General features: G+C 46.7%; 1 protein-coding gene across 1 annotated transcript in view; it reads left to right on the forward strand.

Moving 5' to 3' along the window:
• LOC140730793 (5'-nucleotidase-like) overlaps positions 1-19981 on the forward strand; it is a 71682-nt gene that overhangs the window by 17362 nt on the left and 34339 nt on the right. The window contains exons 2-3 of the mRNA XM_073051689.1: positions 9787-10009; positions 10089-10277. Of these exons, the coding sequence (XP_072907790.1) occupies positions 9787-10009; positions 10089-10277 (412 nt within the window). The remainder of the gene's footprint in view (positions 1-9786; positions 10010-10088; positions 10278-19981) is intronic.

Below are 19981 nucleotides of genomic sequence, written 5' to 3' on the forward strand. Positions count from 1 at the left end.
TCAGAATTGACTTAGGAGGCTCGTATGTGGAGCAAGTGAGTTGCCTCATGGGGAGGTTTTGAACAGGCTGGGCTTGAATCTGCCAGGGACTAGAGTGAGGGGGGATTTGACTGAAATAATGCAAGATTTGGAAGGGTGTGAAGAAGACACTTGATCTTGAGGGAGAATGGGGAACTGTTTAAAAATATAAGGCATGACCTCGGTTAGTGAGCTTCCAGGTCAGGAGAGTTCCAGAGGACAGGAAAATCACAACCTGACACTGCTACTTAGGAAAGGAAGGACGCAGAAGACAGGAAATTGTGGGCTGGTTAGCCTGACCTCAGTGGCTGGTCTTTTATTAAGGATGAGGTTTCAGAGTAAAGGTTGACACCACAAATCCGGTATGATTGAGACCTGTGCAGTGATCTTGCTGAATCAGACGGTTGGGTTAATAAGACAGTTTTGATGCATTAGACTGCATGGGACTTAAATTTTCATCAGAAAGTAACTAAGCGAACTCTTCCTTGTCTGGTGACTGATTTTCACCACACCGTGCGTGGAATTTTATGCTATGGCTCTGCCTGAAACGCTGAAACCACCCTTCACCGTAATCACAGTCATAATCCAGTACTAATTCTTCATGAAATAATTCCGCTTGCTCCTTCACCATCACTCCTGACAGTTCTACACCTTTGCTGATGCGGAGTTTAAACAACTTTGTCTCGTGGTGAACATCTTCCTTCTTTCGTCGTTTCCCTGATGCATGTCTGGTTTTTTGATTGGCTGTCAGTAAGGAAATGCAGTAACTTTTCTTTTTGTTTCTTTACATCGTAAACTGTGGAAGAGCCGATGTTATACAAGTCGCGTATGCATTTCAGACACTCCACTGTCGAGCTTTTTTCAGAACTTCTGCCTTCTCATGCATAGATGACACACGGTGTTTTCACTTTACACCACGAGAAGCATTTCCTTTAGTGAATGAAGACAAGACTGGGGCCAGATATGCATAGGTTGTAAAAATAAATGCAGACTAGCACAGAGGAACGACTTGCTTCCTTTAAAAACCTTGCCAACTGCTGATTCCACTAATGGTGCCACCAGGACAGTGGTGATGGGCTGGCAAGGTGTGGTGAACTACATATACCCGTCTGGACGTGCGTCCCTGCTGACTGCTCCTGTGGCTCCTCCCACAGACCCCTGCTGACAGCTCCTGTGGCTCCTCCCACAGACCCCCTGCTAACTGCTCCTGTGGCTCCTCCCACAGACCCCTGCTGACTGCTCCTGTGGCTCCTCCCACAGACCCCTGCTGACTGCTCCTGTGGCTCCTCCCACAGACCCCCTGCTGACTGCTCCTGTGGCTCCTCCCACAGACCCCTGCTGACTGCTCCTGTGGCTCCTCCCACAGACCCCTGCTGACTGCTCCTGTGGCTCCTCCCACAGACCCCGGTATAAAGGCGATTGGAGGCACTGCTCCTCGCTCACTCTCCAGAATGTTGTGTGGTGGTCTCTTGCTGCTAATCATGGTCTCTTGCAGCTAATAAAAGCCTATCGTTCGCCTCCCATCTCCGAGAGTTATTGATGGTGCATCACACGGCGATGCAGGAAATTTGAAATTAGTTTGGCCAAAACTATATCTGAACCAACAATGGATCTGGATTACTATTGCCAGATCGACGTGGCCGACCTGCACTTGGAAAAAGGACAAAGTTAGCATGGTTTCATTAAGGGGAGATTTTACCTGACAAATCTGATAGAACTCTTTGAGAAAGTAACAGTTTCAATAACCAATAATTAGCGACTGGGAGAAGCCAATGAGTTTGCTTCAAGACGGATGTTGGTGACTAATGGAATTCTGCGAAGGTTAGTGTTGGGACCATAACTTTTCACTTTATACTTCAATAGCTAAAGCAACTGATGGAATTAACAAAACCAAGATAGGCAGAGGGGCAGGTAGTGTCGTGGAGACAGGAAGTCTGTCAAAGACATGGGCAGGTTTCCATTTATTTATTGAGATTCAGCGTGGAACAGGCCCTGCTAGCTCTTCGTGTCACGCTGTCCCGCAACCCCTGATTTAATGCTAACCTAATCACTGGACAGTTTACAAAGGCCAATTAACCTACCAACTGGTACGTCTCGGGGCCGTGGGAGGAAACCCAGGCGATCACGGGGAAAACTCCTTACAGGCAGCGGCAGGAATTGAACCCGGGTCACTGGTACTGTAAAGTGTTGTGCTAACCACTACACTACCGTGCGATGGGAATTGAACCCGGGTCACTGGTACTGTAAACGTTGTGCTAATCACTACACTACCGTGCGATGGGAATTGAACCCGGGTCACTGGTACTGTAAAGTGTTGTGCTAACCACTACACTACCGTGTGATGGGAATTGAACCCGGGTCACTGGTACTGTAAAGTGTTGTGCTAACCACTACACTACCGTGCGATGGGAATTGAACCCGGGTCACAGGTACCGTAAAGTGTTGTGTTAACCACTACACTACCGTGTGATGGGAATTGAACCCGGGTCACTGGTACTGTAAAGTTTTGTGCTAACCACTACACTACCGTGTGATGGGAATTGAACCCGGGTCACTGGTACTGTAAACGTTGTGCTAATCACTACACTACCGTGCGATGGGAATTGAACCCGGGTCACTGGTACTGTAAAGCGTTGTGCTAATCACTACACTACCGTGCGATGGGAATTGAACTCGGGTCACTGGTACTGTAAAGCGTTGTGCTAACCACTACACTACCGTGCGATGGGAATTGAACCCGGGTCACTGGTACTGTAAAGCGTTGTGCTAATCACTACCCTACCGTGCGATGGGAATTGAACCGGGTCACTGGTACTGTAAAGTTTTGTGCTAACCACTACGCTACCGTGCGATGGGAATTGAACCGGGTCACTGGTACTGTACAGTGTTGTGCTAATCACTACACTACCGTGTTATGGGAATTGAACCCGGGTCACTGGTACCGTAAAGCGTTGTGCTGCCCTTGGAGGAGTTAAAAGAGTAGGAAAAGAAGTGGCAGATGGAACATGGCATAGGGAAGTGTGGGGTTATCCACTTTGCTAGGAAGAACAAAAATGAAGACCTTAAGATATACTGTAGTAGCAGAGTTAGGACGTAAGGGGCCCAAAGACTGCTCACAGTACTGTAAGTGCAGTCTCGCCAATGTCTCATTAGACCTCAGCTTTTATAGTCTAGTCCTCTTGAAATGAACGTTAACACTGCAAATGCTTTTCTCACCACTGACTCAACCCGCACATTAATCTTAAGGGAATCTTGGAAGAGAAATCGTAAAATACTTTGAACATCCGATTCCGAATTGTAGGGCAGTGTACACTGTATTCCATCATCCACTTTTGTTACCCATCTTCCAAACTTTTTAAGTTCCCCTGCAGAATCTCTGTTTCGTCAATATTAACTGCCCCTCCCCCTATCTTCGTATCATCTTCAAATTTGGCTGTAAAGCCATCAGTTCCATCATGCAAATGCGGAAAGAAATGGTCCCAACACCAACCCCTGTGAAACACCACTATTCACCGGCAGCCAACCAGAAAGGGCCCCCTTTACAGACAGACTTTATTCATCCCGAGGGAAATTGGGTTTTGTTACAGTCGCACCAACCAAGAATAGTGAAGAAATATAGCAATATAAAACCATAAATAATTAAATAATAATAAGTTAATCATGCCAAGTGGAAATAAGTCCAGGACCAGCCTATTGGCTCAGGGTGTCTGACACTCCGAGGGAGGAGTTGTAAAGTTTGATGGCTACAGGTAGGAATGACTTCCTGTGACGCTCAGTGTTACATCTCGGTGGAATGAGTCTCTGGCTGAATGTACTCCTGTGCCTAACCAGTACATTATGGAGTGGATGGGAGTCATTGTCCAAGATGGCATGCAACTTGGACAGCATCCTCTTTTCAGACACCACCGTCAGAGAGTCCAGTTCCACCCCCACAACATCACTGGCCTTACGAATGAGTTTGTTGATTCTGTTGGTGTCTGCTACCCTCAGCCTGCTGCCCCAGCACACAACAGCAAACATGATAGCACCGGCCACCACAGACTCGTAGAACATCCTCAGCATCATCCGGCAGATGGTAAAGAGCCTCAGTCTCCTCAGGAAGTAGAGACGACTCTACTTCCTCTCTCTGCCTCCTGCCTGTCTGTCAGTCTTCTATCCATGCTAGTAATACCACGGATTATCTTGTTTATCTTATCTTAATTTATCTTGTTTAGCAGGCTTGTGTGCAGCACTTAGCCAGAAGCCTTCTGAACATTCACTGGCTGTCCTTTCTTACAGAATTTCAACAGAATCGTCAGGCAAGATTTAATTACACAACATCCAATTCAGAATTGCCTTTTCCCCAGTCAGCTCAGCAATAATCTGCTCTAAGAAGTCATCTCATACGCACTCTGCAAATTCCTTTTCTTGGGATCCAGTACCAACTTGATTTTCCCCGTCTACCTGCATTTTGAAATCCCCATGATGATCATAACATTACCCTTTTGTGGTGAACTAGATATACCTGTCTGACTGCTCCTGTGGCTCCTCCCACAGACCCTGCTGACTGCTCCTGTGGCTCCTCCCACAGACCCCTGTATAAAGGCGACTGTGGGCTGTTGCTCTCCCTCATTTTCCCCAGGACGTAGTGCTGTTTATTCTTCCAGTCAATGAAAGCCGATATCTCGTTTCCTAAGTCTCAGCGTGAGTTATTGATGGTGCATCACCTTTTGATGTGCCTTTTCTATCTCCTGTAGCTCACAACCTGACTACTGTTCGGAGGCTCCTGTCAGGGTCGTTTTACCCTTGTACTTTCTTAACTACCCACAAGGAATCTACATCTTGTGATCCTCTGTCGCCTCTTTCTAAATCTTTCTAAAGTTTTGATTTTAATTTTTTTACCAATATAGCCACCTCACCTCCTCTGCCTACCTGTCTCTAGAACTACTAGACTATAGAACAGTACAGCACAGTAAACGGCCTTTCAGTCAATGATCTTGTGCAGAACTAATTACTCTTGTAATAAAATGCCTAGCTAAATGAACATACTCTGCCTACACATCCCTTCATCTCCTGCACATTCGCAAGCCTCTGAAATGCCTCCACCACTGCCCTGGCAGCCCATTCCAGGCACCCACCACTCTCTGTGTGGATGAAACTTGCCCCTCGCACCTCATCTGAGCTTATCCCCTTTCTCCTTAAATACATGCCCTCTAGTAATCCTGAGAAAAGATACCAGTTGTCTGTCTACTGTATGCCACACGCAATCATATAATCCTCTAAAAGGTCTCCTCTCAGACTCCGTCACTCCAGAAAAAGAGCCCAAGAGTCTCCATCTCCTCAACCTTCTGATCCAGGAGCATCCCAGTAAACCTCTCTGTAACCTCGCAAAGCCTCAACCTCCTTTCTACAAAGGGGCAACTAGCACTGAGTATAAGCCTTCCCAGAGCTTTATAAAGCTGCAACATAACCTCCTGGCTGTTGGACTCAATACCTCAAAAAATAAAGGCAAGCACTGTTGAGGATCCTGTCAGTTACATTTGATCTCCCAAAGTGCAACACCTCACATCTGCCCATATTAATCTCAAACTTGCGTTTCTTCTATATCTGAAATTGATCTATACTAGCTCTATCCTTTGGCAACCTTCTACGCTATCCACAACACCAATAATCTCTGTATTGTCTGTGAACACGTGAACCCGTCTATCTACATTTTCATCCAAGTTATTTTATATATGTCACAAACAGCAGTGGTCCCAGTATGGATCACTGCAGAACACCACTAGTCCTAGACCTCTGACCAGAGTAAGCCACAGCAACTACTATTCTCTGAATTCTTTGGGCGGCTAATTCTGAATCCAAATGGCCAAGTTGTTGTGGATCCCGTGTGCCTCAGGATTTTGGATGAGTCTTGTCAAATGCCATGTAGACAACACCCCGAGCTTTACCTTCGTCATGTCCTCCAGAAACTCTATCAAGTCAGTGCTGGAGCTTTTGGAAAGCATCCAGTTGGATAAGTCGCTGGGACCGGATGAGATGTATCCCAGGCTACTGTGGGAGGCGAGGGAGGAGTTTGCTGAGCCTCCGGCGATGATCTTTGCATCATCAATGGGGACGGGAGAGGTTCCGGAGGATTGGAGGGTTGCAGATGTTGTTCCCTTATTCAAGAAACGGAGCAGACATAGCCCAGGAAATGATAGACCAGTGAGTCTTACTTCAGTGGTTGGGAAGTTGATGGAGAAGATCCTGAGAGGCAGGATTTATGAACATTTGGAGAGGTATGATATGATTAGGAATAGTCAGCATGGCTTTGTCAAGGGCAGGTCATGCCTTACGAGCCTGATAGAATTTTTTGAGGATGTGACTAAACACATTGATGAAGGTAGAGCAGTAGATATAGTGTATATGGATTTTAGCAAGGCATTTGATAAGGTACCCCATGCAAGGCTTATTGAGAAAGTAAGGAGGCATGGGATCCAAGGGGACATTGCTTTGTGGATCCAGAACTGGCTTGCCCACAGAAGGCAAAGAGTGGTTGTAGACAAGTCGTATTCTGCATGGAGATCGGTGACCAGTGATGTGTCTCAGGGATCTGTTCTGGGACCCTTACTCTTCGTGATTTTTATAAATGACCTGGATGAGGAAGTGGAGGGATGGGATAGTAAGTTTGTTGATGACACAAAGGTTGGTGGTTTTGCGGTAGTGTGGAGGGCTGTCAGAGGTTACAGCGGAACATTAATAGGATGCAAAACTGGGCTGAGAAGTGGCAGATAGAGTTCAACCCAGAAAAGTGTGGAGTGGTGCATTTTGGTAGGTCAATTATGATGGTAGAATATAGTATTAATGGTAAGACTCTTGGCAATGTGGAGGATCAGAGGGATCTTGGGGTCCGAGTCCATAGGACGCTCAAAGCAGCTGTGCAGGTTGACTCTGTGGTTAAGAAGGCGTACGGTGTATTTGCCTTCATCAATCGTGGAATTGAATTTAAGAGCTGAGAGGTAATGTTGCAGCTATATAGGACCCTGGTCAGACCCCACTTGGAGTACTGTGCTCAGTTCTGGTCGCCTCACTACAGGAAGGATGTGGAAACCACAGAAAGGGTGCAGAGGAGATTTACAAGGATGTTGCCTGGATTGGGGAGCATGCCTTATGAGAATAGGTTGAGTGAACTCGGCCTTTTCTCCTTGGAGCGATGGAGGATGAGAGGTGACCTGATAGAGGTGTATAAGATGATGAGAGGCATTGATTGTGTGGATAGTCAGAGGCTTTTTCCCAGGGCTGAAATGGTTGCCACAAGAGGACACAGGTTGAAGGTGCTGGGGAGTCGGTACAGAGGAGATGTCAGGGGTAAAGTTTTTTACTCAGAGAGTGGGGAGTGCGTGGAATGGGCTGCCGGCAAAGGTGGTGGAGGCGGATACGATAGGGTCTTTTAAGAGACTTTTGGATAGGTACATGGAGCTTAGAAAAATAGAGGGCTATAGGTAACCCTAGTAATTTCTAAGAGGGACATATTCGGCACAACTTTATGCACTGAAAGGCCTGTATTGTGCTGTAGGTTTTCTATGTTTCTAAGGCATGTCTTTCCCCTCACAAGGCTATGTTTACTGTGCCTAATCAGGCCATAGTTTTCCAAATGCTCATAAATCCTCTTTCTGAGAATCCTCTCCAGTAACCGACCTGAGACACACTGGCCTACAGTTTCCTGGATTATAACTACTTCCCTTCTCAAATAACTGAAAAACATTTGCTACTTGCTAGTCTTCCAGAGCCTCACGTGAAAGGACACCAGAGCCTAGCCAAGGCCTCAAAAATCTTATCTCCTGCCTTTGTCTATAACCTGGAGTATACCGTGGGGCCTTATCCAGCTAAATTTTCTTGAAGAGACCCATCGGTACCTCACTCTGTATCTGAGAATGCCGCAGCATGTTAGCACGCTCTACTCTGATCTCATCATCCTCCGAGCCCGCATCCTTGTCCTTACTTAATACAGATGAAAAGTACTCATTTCCGATCTCGCCCGCATCCTTTGCCTACAAGTACATGTCTCCTCCTTTATCCTTGAGTGGACTTGCCCTCTCCTGAGTTATCCTCTTGCTGCTGATGTATGTGTAGGATTCTCCTTAATCCTACTTTCCACGGCCACTCCTGACTCTCCTAATTCCCTTCTTGAGCTCTTTCCTGGTTTCTTTGCAATCCTCAGGGACACCATTTAATTTGAATTTCCTATGCCTCACAGGCACTCCTGTTTTTCTCCTTAACTAGTTGTATTAACATCACCCTGCCATGCTGGTTCTTCCTTCCTACTGGAACACACCTTTCCTGTCCCACACTCTGTACAGCTGGCCTTTAAACACCTTCCTCATGTCAGATTTAAACATGCTCAAAAACTACTTTCTAAATGAGCAGAAATCGCAGGTGCAGAGGAACAGAAAGTTCCAGTCTGAGATTCTATCAAGCTTAATGTGCAAGTTCAGTCAGGAAGCTGCAATGTGATAGAACATCGAACTCTACCGCGCATTACAGGCCCTATGGCTCAATGTGTTGTACCGACCTTTTAACCTACGCTAAGATCAATCTGCCCCTTCCCTCCCACATAGCCCTCCTTTTCCATATCATCCAGGTGCCCATCTGATGATGATGGCTGTTCTTCACTTGTGAAGATCAGGAGGGAGGATGAATCCTGAGGAGTGATGAGGATGAGCTGTTGGTGCCTCTTCTCCATTGCTGTACGACTTTATTTCTTCCTGCTGGCTTGTAGTGAGGATCAGTGTGCGCAGACCGATTCTGTTCTTTAGCCCGGGGGACCTGCAGTGATTGTGGTGACCACAAGCCTGTAGGTTGTGCGTGGGAGTTTTCCATCTCCTAGACAGACTGCCTGGCAAGGCTAACGAGTCCCATCTACCCGGGTTTGGAATCGGAGTTGTCCTTCTCCTCGACTGGCTTCCAACCAAGGCTGATGAGACCAGCCTGCCTGTCTAGTTGTATCGCTGGGCGCTCGGTCGCACCAAGATAGAAGGAGTAAGAGAGGCCTCCCGTCCCATGATCCTTTCCCTTCTCCAACTCTGTATCCCTCATGCCAATCACCTTTCCAGCTCTTAGCTTCATCCCTCCCCCTCCGGTCTTCTCCTATCATTTCGCATTTCCCCTCCCCCCACTACTTTCAAATCTCTTACTATCTTTCCTTTCAGTTAGTCCTGACGAAGGGTCTCGGCCCGAAACGTCGACAGTGCTTCTCCTTATAGATGCTGCCTGGCCTGCTGCGTTCCACCAGCATTTTGTGTGTGTTGTTACTCGTAAACCCTATTTTTTCTCTGATAATTTCCCCATCACTGATGTAAGACTCAGTGGTCTATAATTCCCAGGATTACCCTCACTCCCTTTCTGGAAAAACATCAGCATTCGTTTCGATGGGACTAAAACAGAAAAGTAAGAATGGTCTGCTGAGACTTTGTAAGGCAGTGCAATATTGAGAGCAATTTGAATCCGTTCTTAAAGGAAAGATGAGCTGGCGCTGCAGAGGTGATTCTCAAGAATGTTCTCAGGAATGAAAGCCTTCACCCATGCGGAGTGTAACTTCAGAGGACAAGGGAGGTCTTTTTGAAACCTACTCTGTGCTGAAAGGCCTATGTAGAGCAGGCATTTCATTGCAGAATTACTTGCCTCTTTTTGTCAGTGTCCCTGGTTCTAAGCCCCACTAGAGGTGGGGGGGGGGGGGATATCCCTGCATCCAATCAGTTGAAGGAATTTTCTTGTGTACTTAATCGTTCGATTGCTTCTCCTGTTCTGTAGGCCTTGGGCAATCATGAATTCGACAATGGTCCAAACGGCCTTCTGGAGCCTTTTCTCAAGAACGTTTCATTCCCCGTGCTGAGCGCAAATCTAAAAGAAGATAAAGACCAAGTACCGAGTCTCCGTGACTACTACAAACCTTCTACTGTGATGACTGTGAGTGGGGAGAAGATTGGTGTGGTTGGGTACACTTCCAAGTATACTCCAACACTTTCTAGTCCAGGTGGGTACCGGCCTGTCCTGTGATTCACGCTGGCTTAGATCTTCAGAATCTCCACCAACATGCTTCATTGTCGTTCCAGGGCCACATCTGATCTTCGAGGATGAGATTCAAGCTGTGCAGCGGGAAGTCGACAAACTCATAAAGATGGGGGTTAACAAGATCATCGCACTGGGCCACTCAGGCTTCGAGACAGACAAACAAATCGCACAGAAAGTGAGGGGGGTCGACGTGGTGGTGGGAGGACACAGTAACACCTTCCTGTACACAGGTACACCCCTCTCTGTGTCTGACCAACCCAGTAGTTCACAGTGGGCCACAATGTGGGTTATGGCTGCCAGTTGGTCCCCCATAGCCCCCACATCTTTGCCAATAACTCCCATTTGAGTGGCCTCTGGGGCATGTTAAATCTCCTACCTTTCTGGAAGCACCTGCTCTTAGAGCTCACTGTGTGGTGGAAAAAAACCCAATCAAACTCAACTGGAGTCCACAAGCTGCATTTCCAAGTAAGGCACTAGGTACGTCCGTGTAATCACACTGTTCCTTTTTGCCTCATCCATAGAACTTTCCCCAGCCACCTCGCTGAAATGCACAACTTGCCATTTCTACGCTGGGGGAAAAGGATGGGCAGATGATGTAAAAAAAAACCACTTTGTATTGAAATATACTTTGTATAAATTGTACAGAAGATGAATTTCAGCATGAGGGGAGCTGGACAAACCTCCCACTCCTGTGACATTAATCAGACTATAAGAATGTAATACACGGGAGCAGAGTTAGGCCATTCACCCCATCAAGCCTGTTCCACCATTCAATCAAAGTTAATATTTTTCAACTCATTCTCCCACCTTCTCGTCATAACCTTTGGTCCCCTTACTTACTAATCAAGAACCTATCTAATTATACCCAATGACTTGCCCTCCGCAGCTGCCTGATTCACCACCCTCTGGTTAAAGAAATTCCTCCTCACCTCAGTTCTAAAGGGACATCCCTTTATTCTGGGACTGTGCCCTCAGATCCTAGACTCTCCTGCTAATGGAAACACTCGCTCCACATCCAGTCTCTCCAGGCCCTTCAGTAGGCAGTCGGTCTCAATGAGATCACCCTCTTCTTTCTGAGCTCCATTGAGTACAGGCCCAGAGAAACCATATGTTAATTCAGTGGTGTTGGGCTGTACTGAACTTCTCCAATCTCCACAGCTCTGGCATATCCTCTTTCCCTGTTCCCACTTTTTCGGTAAAAAATTCTAAGTTCATCTGTCTTGCCAGTAACCTGATTAAAATAGCTCAGAGCCTTTCAGTGAACATACGCCTTTCCTCAGAAAGAAGGTGCTGACTTCCGGTCAATAACCCTGCAAGAGGAGTTTGGTGACTTAACCACCTTCACCTCCTCACTTTGCTCCAATCAAACCTCGTCTGGTCATACACACAAAATACTGGAGGAACTCCGCATGTCAGGAAGCATGTGTAGAGGGAAATAAGCAGTCGATGTTTCAAGCTGAGCCCCTTCAGAGTCATGGAGTTATGGGACACAGCATAGAAACAGGCCCTTCAGCCCATCTAGTCCACTCCATACTATTATTCTGCGACAGCAATCAATCTGCAAATGACCTACAGCCCTCCATACCCCTCAAATCTATGTACTCATCCAAATTTCTTAAATGTTGAAATCAATCCCGTATCCACCACTTGCACTGACAGTTCATTCCACACTCTCACCACCCTCTCCCCCTCATTTTCCTCTTAAACATTTCACCTTTCACCCTTCACCTATGACCTCTCATTCCAGTATCACTCAACTTCAGTGGAAAAAGCCTGCTTACATTTACCCTATCTATACCTCCCATAATTTTTGACCTCTATCAAATCTATCCTCATTCACCTGCTCTCCACGAAATAAAGTCCTAACCTATTCAACCTTTCCCGATAACTCAGGTCATCAAATCCCGGCAACATCCTTGTAAATTTTCTCTGCATTCTTTCAATCTCATTGATCACTTCGCTTTAGGTAGGTAACCAGAAATGCACACACACAATACTCCAAATTAGGCCTCACCACTGTCTTTACAACTCCGACATAACATCCCAAATGCTGTGTTCAGTACTTTCATTTATGAAGGCCAATGTGTCAAAAGCTCTCTTTAAGTACCTATCCACCTCTTTCAAGGAACTATGTATCTGTATTCACAGATCCCTCTGTTCTATGGCAGTCCCCGGTGCTCTGCCACTCACTGAGTAAGTCCAACCCTGCTTTGTCCTTCCAGAGGCAACACCTCGCATTTCCTTCCCAGACATTGACTCTTTATTCCCCTCCATGGAAGCCTCCTGACTTGTGTGTGTAGCTCCAGATTTCAAGCACCTACAGAATCCCTTGTGCCTTCTGGCTACCCCTTACCAAGGCATACCTGCTGTCCTCTGCTCTTCCTGCCCTCCCCCTCAGCCTGAGGCCAGGTTAGCTACTCAGAACTGTAGTGGGACAGCAGAATGTTAACATCCCGCCGTCATCTCCTTTCCAGCACAGTCCCGGATTGGGATGAGGTGGGGGAAGGGGCGGGAGCAATTCTACTCTAATTCTGTTAGCCTGAGGGCACTCAAAAGACCAAGGCGAGCACAAGAACTAATATTTTGTGATCTCCCTTTTAAAGTAGTCCATAATCAATTTACTTATCTTGGAATTACAGTCACAAGGAAGTTTAAAGATCTCTTTCGTGAAAACTTTGCCAATCTTTCATATGCTATAAAACAGAGTCTGGTTCAATGGTCACCTCTATCTATGTCCTTGGTAGGTCGTATTAATGTTGTTAAAATGTATGTTCTTCCGAAATTTTTATACTTATTTCAATCCATCCCAATTTTTTTTTTAATTCCTAAAAGACCAAGGCGAGAGCCTCAGGTTCTCCCACAGCCGGAGCAGCTGGGCGGTTTGTGATCTGGTTACTCAGGGCTTCCGTGTGCTCCCAGTGCAAGGTTCTCAATACCAGCATGGGTATGATCTTGTGCTAGAGATTCCCCAGGAGCCAGTGGGAATGTTGCAAATTTTGATCTCATCCTTTGTCCGCCTGCTAACCTCTTCCACAATAAAACTGCTGACAGAGAGTTTGGGGAATCCAGTGAACGGTGTGCCCCGAGTAGAACTAAGTACTCTGAGAGTGGACACTAATGCTGGTTCACTTCTGGAAATGTGCAGTGGGAGCTGTTGGCCAGCTCCCTTTCGGTCCTCTGTCAACTGCCAGCCCTGTTATTTAAGCCTATTCTTGCACCAGCCCGCGTCTCAAGATGACAAGAGCTAGCAAGACTCAGCTTCCTGAGTGCACGCACAGTCTCAACCACCCACCTACACTACCGCTACGTTCCTCCCTACATTCCATAAGCACCCCCACACCTGGGACAACTTAGGGCAGCTAGTTAATCCACGAGCAACACACGTGTTGCCTGAGGCTGACACACCGCTCAGCGATGGTCCCATCTCCCGGACGCACGTGGTAGTAGGTCCTCACGGACCTCATGGGAGGTGGGTGTCTGGTCAATCCATGGGTATCCAATGGGAGAGGTGGGGGAGGACCCAATAGGTTTCATCCTGTTGCATTAGCACACTAACCCAGTTCCATGAGGTTTGGAGATAATTTATAGTTCATTCTTGGTTTTAGAGGAAGAGAAATGGAGCTTCAAAGAGAGTCATTGTCATAAGAGTTTTTACTACACAGAATGGGAGCTTTAGTCCACGATGCCTACATGGACTTGTTTGCCCAACTACACCAATCCAGTTGCCCACACTAGGGTCCATTGTGCCTTGAGGGAGAGCTGGGAATGATTGAGGAGGCTCTACGGTACTAAATTGCTTGTTTCCTCAGCTGTAATTTGGATGCTGTGTCTTCTAGACCACGTCTACAAGACTGAGGGAGATTCAATGGTGGTATACAAAGTTATGGAGTCATATACAGGGTAAATGCAAGCAGGCTTTTTCCACTGAGGTTGGGTGAATCCACAACTAGAGGTCATATGTTAAGGGTGAAAGGTGAAACGTTCAAGGGGAACATGAGGGGAACCTCTTCACCCAGAGGGTAGTGAGAGTGTGGAGCGACTGCCGGTGCAAGTGGTGGATTTGATTTCAATTTCAACGTTTAAGAGAAGTTTGGATAGGTACATGGATGGCTGGGGTATGGAGGGCCATGGTGCTGGTGCAAACCAATGGGACTAAGCAGTTTAAATGGTTTGGCATAGACTAGATGGGCTGAAGGGCCTGTTTCTGGGCAGTAGTTTTCCATGACTACGACATCTCATATTTCCTTATGAGATAGGAGACTATTCATCCCATCCAGCGTATCGGAACGATCCTTTTGTTTCCCATAACCAATTATTCCCATTCCCTCCCCCACTGCCCAGATTCTATCAGTTACCCATACCCCAGGGGCAACTGACAGTGGCCAGTTTCTGAGCAAGCCATTATCTTTAGGCTGTGGAAGGGAAGTAGGGCCCCTGGGGGGCGGGGGGAGCCTGTGTGGTCATAGGGAGAATCTGTAAGTTCCATGCACAGGCAGCGTTCAGGGTCAGGGTTTAATCCTGATCTCTGGCGCTGTGAGGCAGGGGCCTCACCAGCTCCCTATCCCCCATGCTGCTACGTCCCACCCAAACTATGCATCTTAATCTGCAGCTGTCACCAGGGAGAAACAGGTCGCCTTGTCCAGAGTTCTGTCTGAAATATTCCATATGGGACCCCGGCTGAAAGCCCTCCTCTCAATGATCTGGAGATTCTCTTGTCGCTCCAGCGTCTGAAAGTCAAGTTGTGCCAGATCCCAGGATGGCGAGTGAACTCTCCCTGGGACTCCAGTGGAAACTCAGCCCCCACTTTGTGGACACTGCCTGACAGACATTTCACGCTGGGGGTCAAAGGTCTGGACTGAACCCAAGTATGTAGCTGGAGTCTTGAGGCACTCCATACCAGAAGCCAGCCTTCCCATGAAACCAGGCAGGTATCCTCTCCCCAGAACAGTACAACAGATGGCCAGGCTCATTGGCTGATGATGTTGTGCTGAATTAATTAAACCCGTAAATTAAATGCTGAATTTAACTCATCCTTTCTGCCTACACAATGCCCAGATCCCTCCATTTTCTGCACATTCATGTGTCTGTCTATGAACTTCTTGAAAGCCTTTATTGTATTTGCCTCCAACTCCACCCCATCACTCTCTGCCCTGCACATTTCCTCTGAATTTACCAGCTCTCACCTAAAATGCATGCCCTCTAGTATTAAACATTTCATCCCTGGGGAGAAGATACTGGCTGTCTGCTCTACCTATGCCTCTGATAATTTTATAAAATTATGAAACTCTAAACTATCTCCCTGCATTCTCTATCGCACCAGGAGAAACAACCCAAGTTTATTTAACCTCTCCTTATAGCACAGACGTCTAATTCAGGCAGCATCCTGGTAAATCTCCTCTGTATCCCCTTCAAAGCCTCCATATCCTTCCTATAATGAGATGACCAGAACTGAATTCAATACTCCATCGTGGCTCAATTGGAGTCTTATAAAGCAGCAACATAAATTCTCAACTCCAGAACTCAGCTCCTCAACTAAGTATGCTTTACACCTTGTTTTTTAACCACACCATCAGCCAGCACAGCCACTTTCAGGGAGCCACGGACTTGATCGCAAGATCACTCTGTGCATCAGCAACGTTAAAGGTCTTGCTATAAACTGTGTACTGTACCTTCAAAGGTTTCAAAGGTGCATTTAATGTCAGAGAAATGTATACAATATACATCCTGAAATGCTTTTTCTTCGCAACCATCCACGAAAACAGAGGAGTGCCCCAAAGAATGAACGACAGTCAAATGTTAGAACCCCAAAGTACCCCCCCAGCTCCCCCCTCCCACACGTAAGTGGCAGCAAAGTGATGACCCCCTTCCCCCACCAGCAAATAAACATCAAAACCAACACTCACAAAGCAGCAACAAAGACACAGACTTGCGGTTACCCCAAAGACTACTCCTTCACCTGGTATTCGACATACCACCGGCTCTCTCTCTCTCTCTCTCTCTCTCTCTCTCTCTCTCTCTCTCTCTCTCTCTCTCTCTCTCCCTAATAGGGGAAAAAGATGTGTCTCCATTTCACAGCGAGAGGGGAGACATAACAAACAACTAGCTGGTTTACGATGTTAAAAGTCCATTCTGTCACTTTTTCCGAGCTCTGTGCCCAAAGATCTCGGGTCTCTGGGCACACAGCCCGAGATCTTCCGACTCCCACGACACACCGACCTCCTGCCGGGACACCAAACTTCAGAACCACGTCTGGAGCCCGTCTCCAGAACCACGAGATCTCGGGCCTCCGAAGGTGAGCGAGGCTCTTAGGCCGCATCCTCAGTGTGCCGAATAACGGCCAGTCGTGAAACCCCGAGAGCGGGGCCCATTCCCGCAAAGAACCAAAGCCAGCGTGTATCTCCAGGTCAGGGTCTTCAAAAGAACCCTGAAAGGGAAAAATAGGGATATAAAAGATGGGAATAGAGCTGTTTCCGAAGATGCAAGCAAAGGAGTTGCCGTTCAGCGCCATCTTGACTAAGCTCCGCCCTCCAGACTCGGTCTCCCAAAGTGCAACATCTCATGAGGTCAGACTAGATGGCATGTGGTATTTCTCCGCCCATATCTGGAAAAGATCCACAGTATATCTCACAGTATCCTTCGACAATCACAACTCCACCTGTCTGTCTCGCCTAAATAGGCCTTTCAATATTCGACAGGTTTCAATGAGATCACCCTTCACTCCAGTGAGCACAGGCCCAGAACCGTCAAGTGCCCCAGGAAGTGTCATAGGTCACAGAGAATGCCCAGTGAGCTGTCATGGTGGAGAGTGCTGGACTGTTGTCCTCACTGAAGTCCAATCACACACTATAATCCAGGGCCTGCATCTCTCTCCACAGCTAACCTGCCCGTCTGTGGTCACTAGACGTGGAGTACGTGGTGTTCAGCATCGTTGTCCTCATCGTGGTTAGAGAGAGAGAGTGAGGGGGGTGGGGGCAGACAGCATCAGGAACAGGACATTCGACTTGTCAGCCTGCTCCTCCACTCAGTACAATCACTGGTCCCTTGGCATCACCGTTCGGCCCACTGCCCATCGTTTGTACTTTCATTTTCTGGGATCAGACGTGAAAGGAAAACAGCCTGAGAGATAAAGTGGGGGAAATGAACTTGGCAGAGGGATGTGAATGGGAATGATGGGGCAGTTGGTATACACTTAAGATGCAGTGTACAATGAGACTGAGAGGAAGGACAGGCAGATGATGGGGCAAAATAGCAGTATGAGGTAAGGGTAACTGGGGGACAAAATCATAGAGTGATGAATACAGGACTGAAGGTATTATATTTCAATGCATGCAGCATTCAAAATAAAAATAGATGATATTTTAGCATAGGTATGACATGGTGGACATCACAGAGTTGCGGCTGAAAGAGGATCGTAGTTGAGAGCTTAATATCAAAGGGTTCGCCTTGGATCGAAAGGACAGACAGGTAGCAGAAGGGGTGGGATAGATCTGTTGGTAAAAAATAAAATAAAATCCTTTGAAAGAAGTGACATAGGATCAGAAGATGTAGAATCCTGGTGGGTAGAGTTAAGGAACTGCAAGGGTAAGAAGACCCTGCTGGGAGTTACGTACAGGCCTCCGAACGGCAGCCAGGACGTGGGCTACAGATTACAATGGGAGATAGAAAATACATGTCAGAAAGGGCAATGTTACGATGGTCGGGGGGGATTTTCATATGCAAATGGACTGGGAAAATCAGGTTGGTGATGGATCCTGTAGGAAGGAATTTGTAGAATGCCTATGTGATGGCTTTCTAAGAGCAGCTTGTGGTTCAGTCCACTTGGGGATTAGCTATTCTGGATTGGATGTTGTGTAATGAAACGGATTTGATTAGTGAGCCTGTGGTAAAGGAAGCCTTAGGAGCATGTGATTCTAATATGATAGGATTCACCCTGCAGTTTGAGAAGGAGGAGCTAGAATCAGATGTATCGGCATTACAGGGGAGTAAAGGGAATTGCAGAGGCACGAGAGAGGAGCTGGCCAAAGCTGATTAACGGGGATGACAGCAATGGTTGGAAGTAGGAGTTTCTGAGAGCAATATGGAAGGCGCAGGATATAAGACCACAAGACCGGAAGATACAGGTACTGAAATAGACCATTTGGCCCCGTTAGGTCTGCTCAGTTATTCCCTCATGGCTGATCCATTTGTTCTCTCAGCCCCAATCTCCTGCCTTCTCCCCGTATCCCTTCATGACTTTACCAAAAATCTACCAGCCCCTGCCTTAAATGAGCATAAAACCTTGGTCTCCATAGCTGCCTGTGGCAAAGAATTCGACAGATTGACCACTCTCTGGCTAATGAAATTCCTTCTCTTCCCTGTTCTAAAAGGATGCCCCTCTATTCTGAGGCTGTGTTCTCTAGTCTTAGATTCTCCCACCATAGGAAACATCCTCTCCACATCCACTCTATCAAGACTTCTCACCATTCGATAGGTTTCAATGAGGTCACTCCACTCTAGTGAATACAGGCCCAGAGCCATCAGACGCTCTTCATTTGACAAGCCATTCAATCCCGGAATCACTTCAGTGAACCTCCTTTGAACCCTCTCCAGTTTCAGTAAATCCTTTCTAAAGGGCCCAAAACTGCTCACAATTATGCAAGTGAGGCCTCTATCACCAATGCTTTATCTATCTCATCATTATATCCTATCTTTTATACTCTAGTCCTTTTGAAATGAATGCTAAGATTGCATTTGCCTTCCTCGCCACAGACTCAGCCTGCAAATTAACCTTTAGGGAATCCTGCACAAGGACTCCCAAGTCCTCTTGTGCCTCAGTTTGTTGTATTTTCTCAATATATATGAAAATAGTCAACCCTTTCATTTCTCCTACCAAACTCCTGACACTGTATTCCATCTGCCATTTCTTTGCGCTTTCTCCTAATCGGTCTAAGTCCTTCTGTAGCTTCTCTACTTCCTCAAATCTACCTGCATCTGCACCTATCTCCATATTGTCTGCAAACTTTCCAATAAAGCCATCAATTCCATCATCCAAATCATTGACATGTAACAAGAAAGGAATTGATCCCAACACAGACCCCTGAGGAACACCACTAGTCACCAGCAGCCAGCCAGAAAAGGCTCCCCCTATTCCCACTCTGCCTCCTGCCCATCAGCCACTGCTTTATTCATGCTGGAATCTTTCCTGTAGTACCATGGGGTATATGATATATATCCCAAAGATGAAGAAGTGTTCTAAAGGGAGGATGAGACAACCGTGGCTAACAAGGGAAGTCAAGACGACATAAAATCAAAAGAGAAGGCATATAACAGAGCAAAAATTAGTGGGAAGCTTTTAACAGCGATAGAAGGAAACTAAAAAAGAAATGAGAGGAAAGATGAAACATGAAGAGAAGGTAGCCGGTAACATAAAAGATGATAGCAAAAGTTTTCTTAGATATATACAGGGATGAGAATGAATATCGAACCAGTGGAAAATGATGCTGGACAGGTGGTAACAGGGACAAAGAAATAGCAGACAATAAGCACTTTGCATTACCTCTCCATTTTTGCTCCCTTTTCACACTACTTGTCTATATAGTTCAGTCCTGACGAAGGGTCTCGGCCCAAAACTTCACCTCTTTTTAACTTTGGCTGTCCAATATGCTGGCATTAGAGAGGGTCCAGAGGAGGTTCACAAGGATGATTCCAGGAATGAAAGGGTTATCATACGAGGAACGTTTGATGGCTCTGGGTCTGTACTCGCTGGAATTCAGAAGGATGAGGGGGGATCTCATTGAAACCTTTCAAATGTTGAAAGGCCTAGACACAGTAGACGTGGAAAGGATGTTTTCCTTTGTGGGAGAGTCTAGGACAAGAGGGCACAGCCTCAGGATAGAGGGGTATCTGTTCAAGTTAAGTCAACGTTTATTGTCATTTCGACCATAACTGCTGGTAC

Source organism: Hemitrygon akajei, chromosome 7 (genome assembly GCF_048418815.1).
Source record: "Hemitrygon akajei chromosome 7, sHemAka1.3, whole genome shotgun sequence".
NCBI lineage: Eukaryota > Metazoa > Chordata > Chondrichthyes > Myliobatiformes > Dasyatidae > Hemitrygon > Hemitrygon akajei.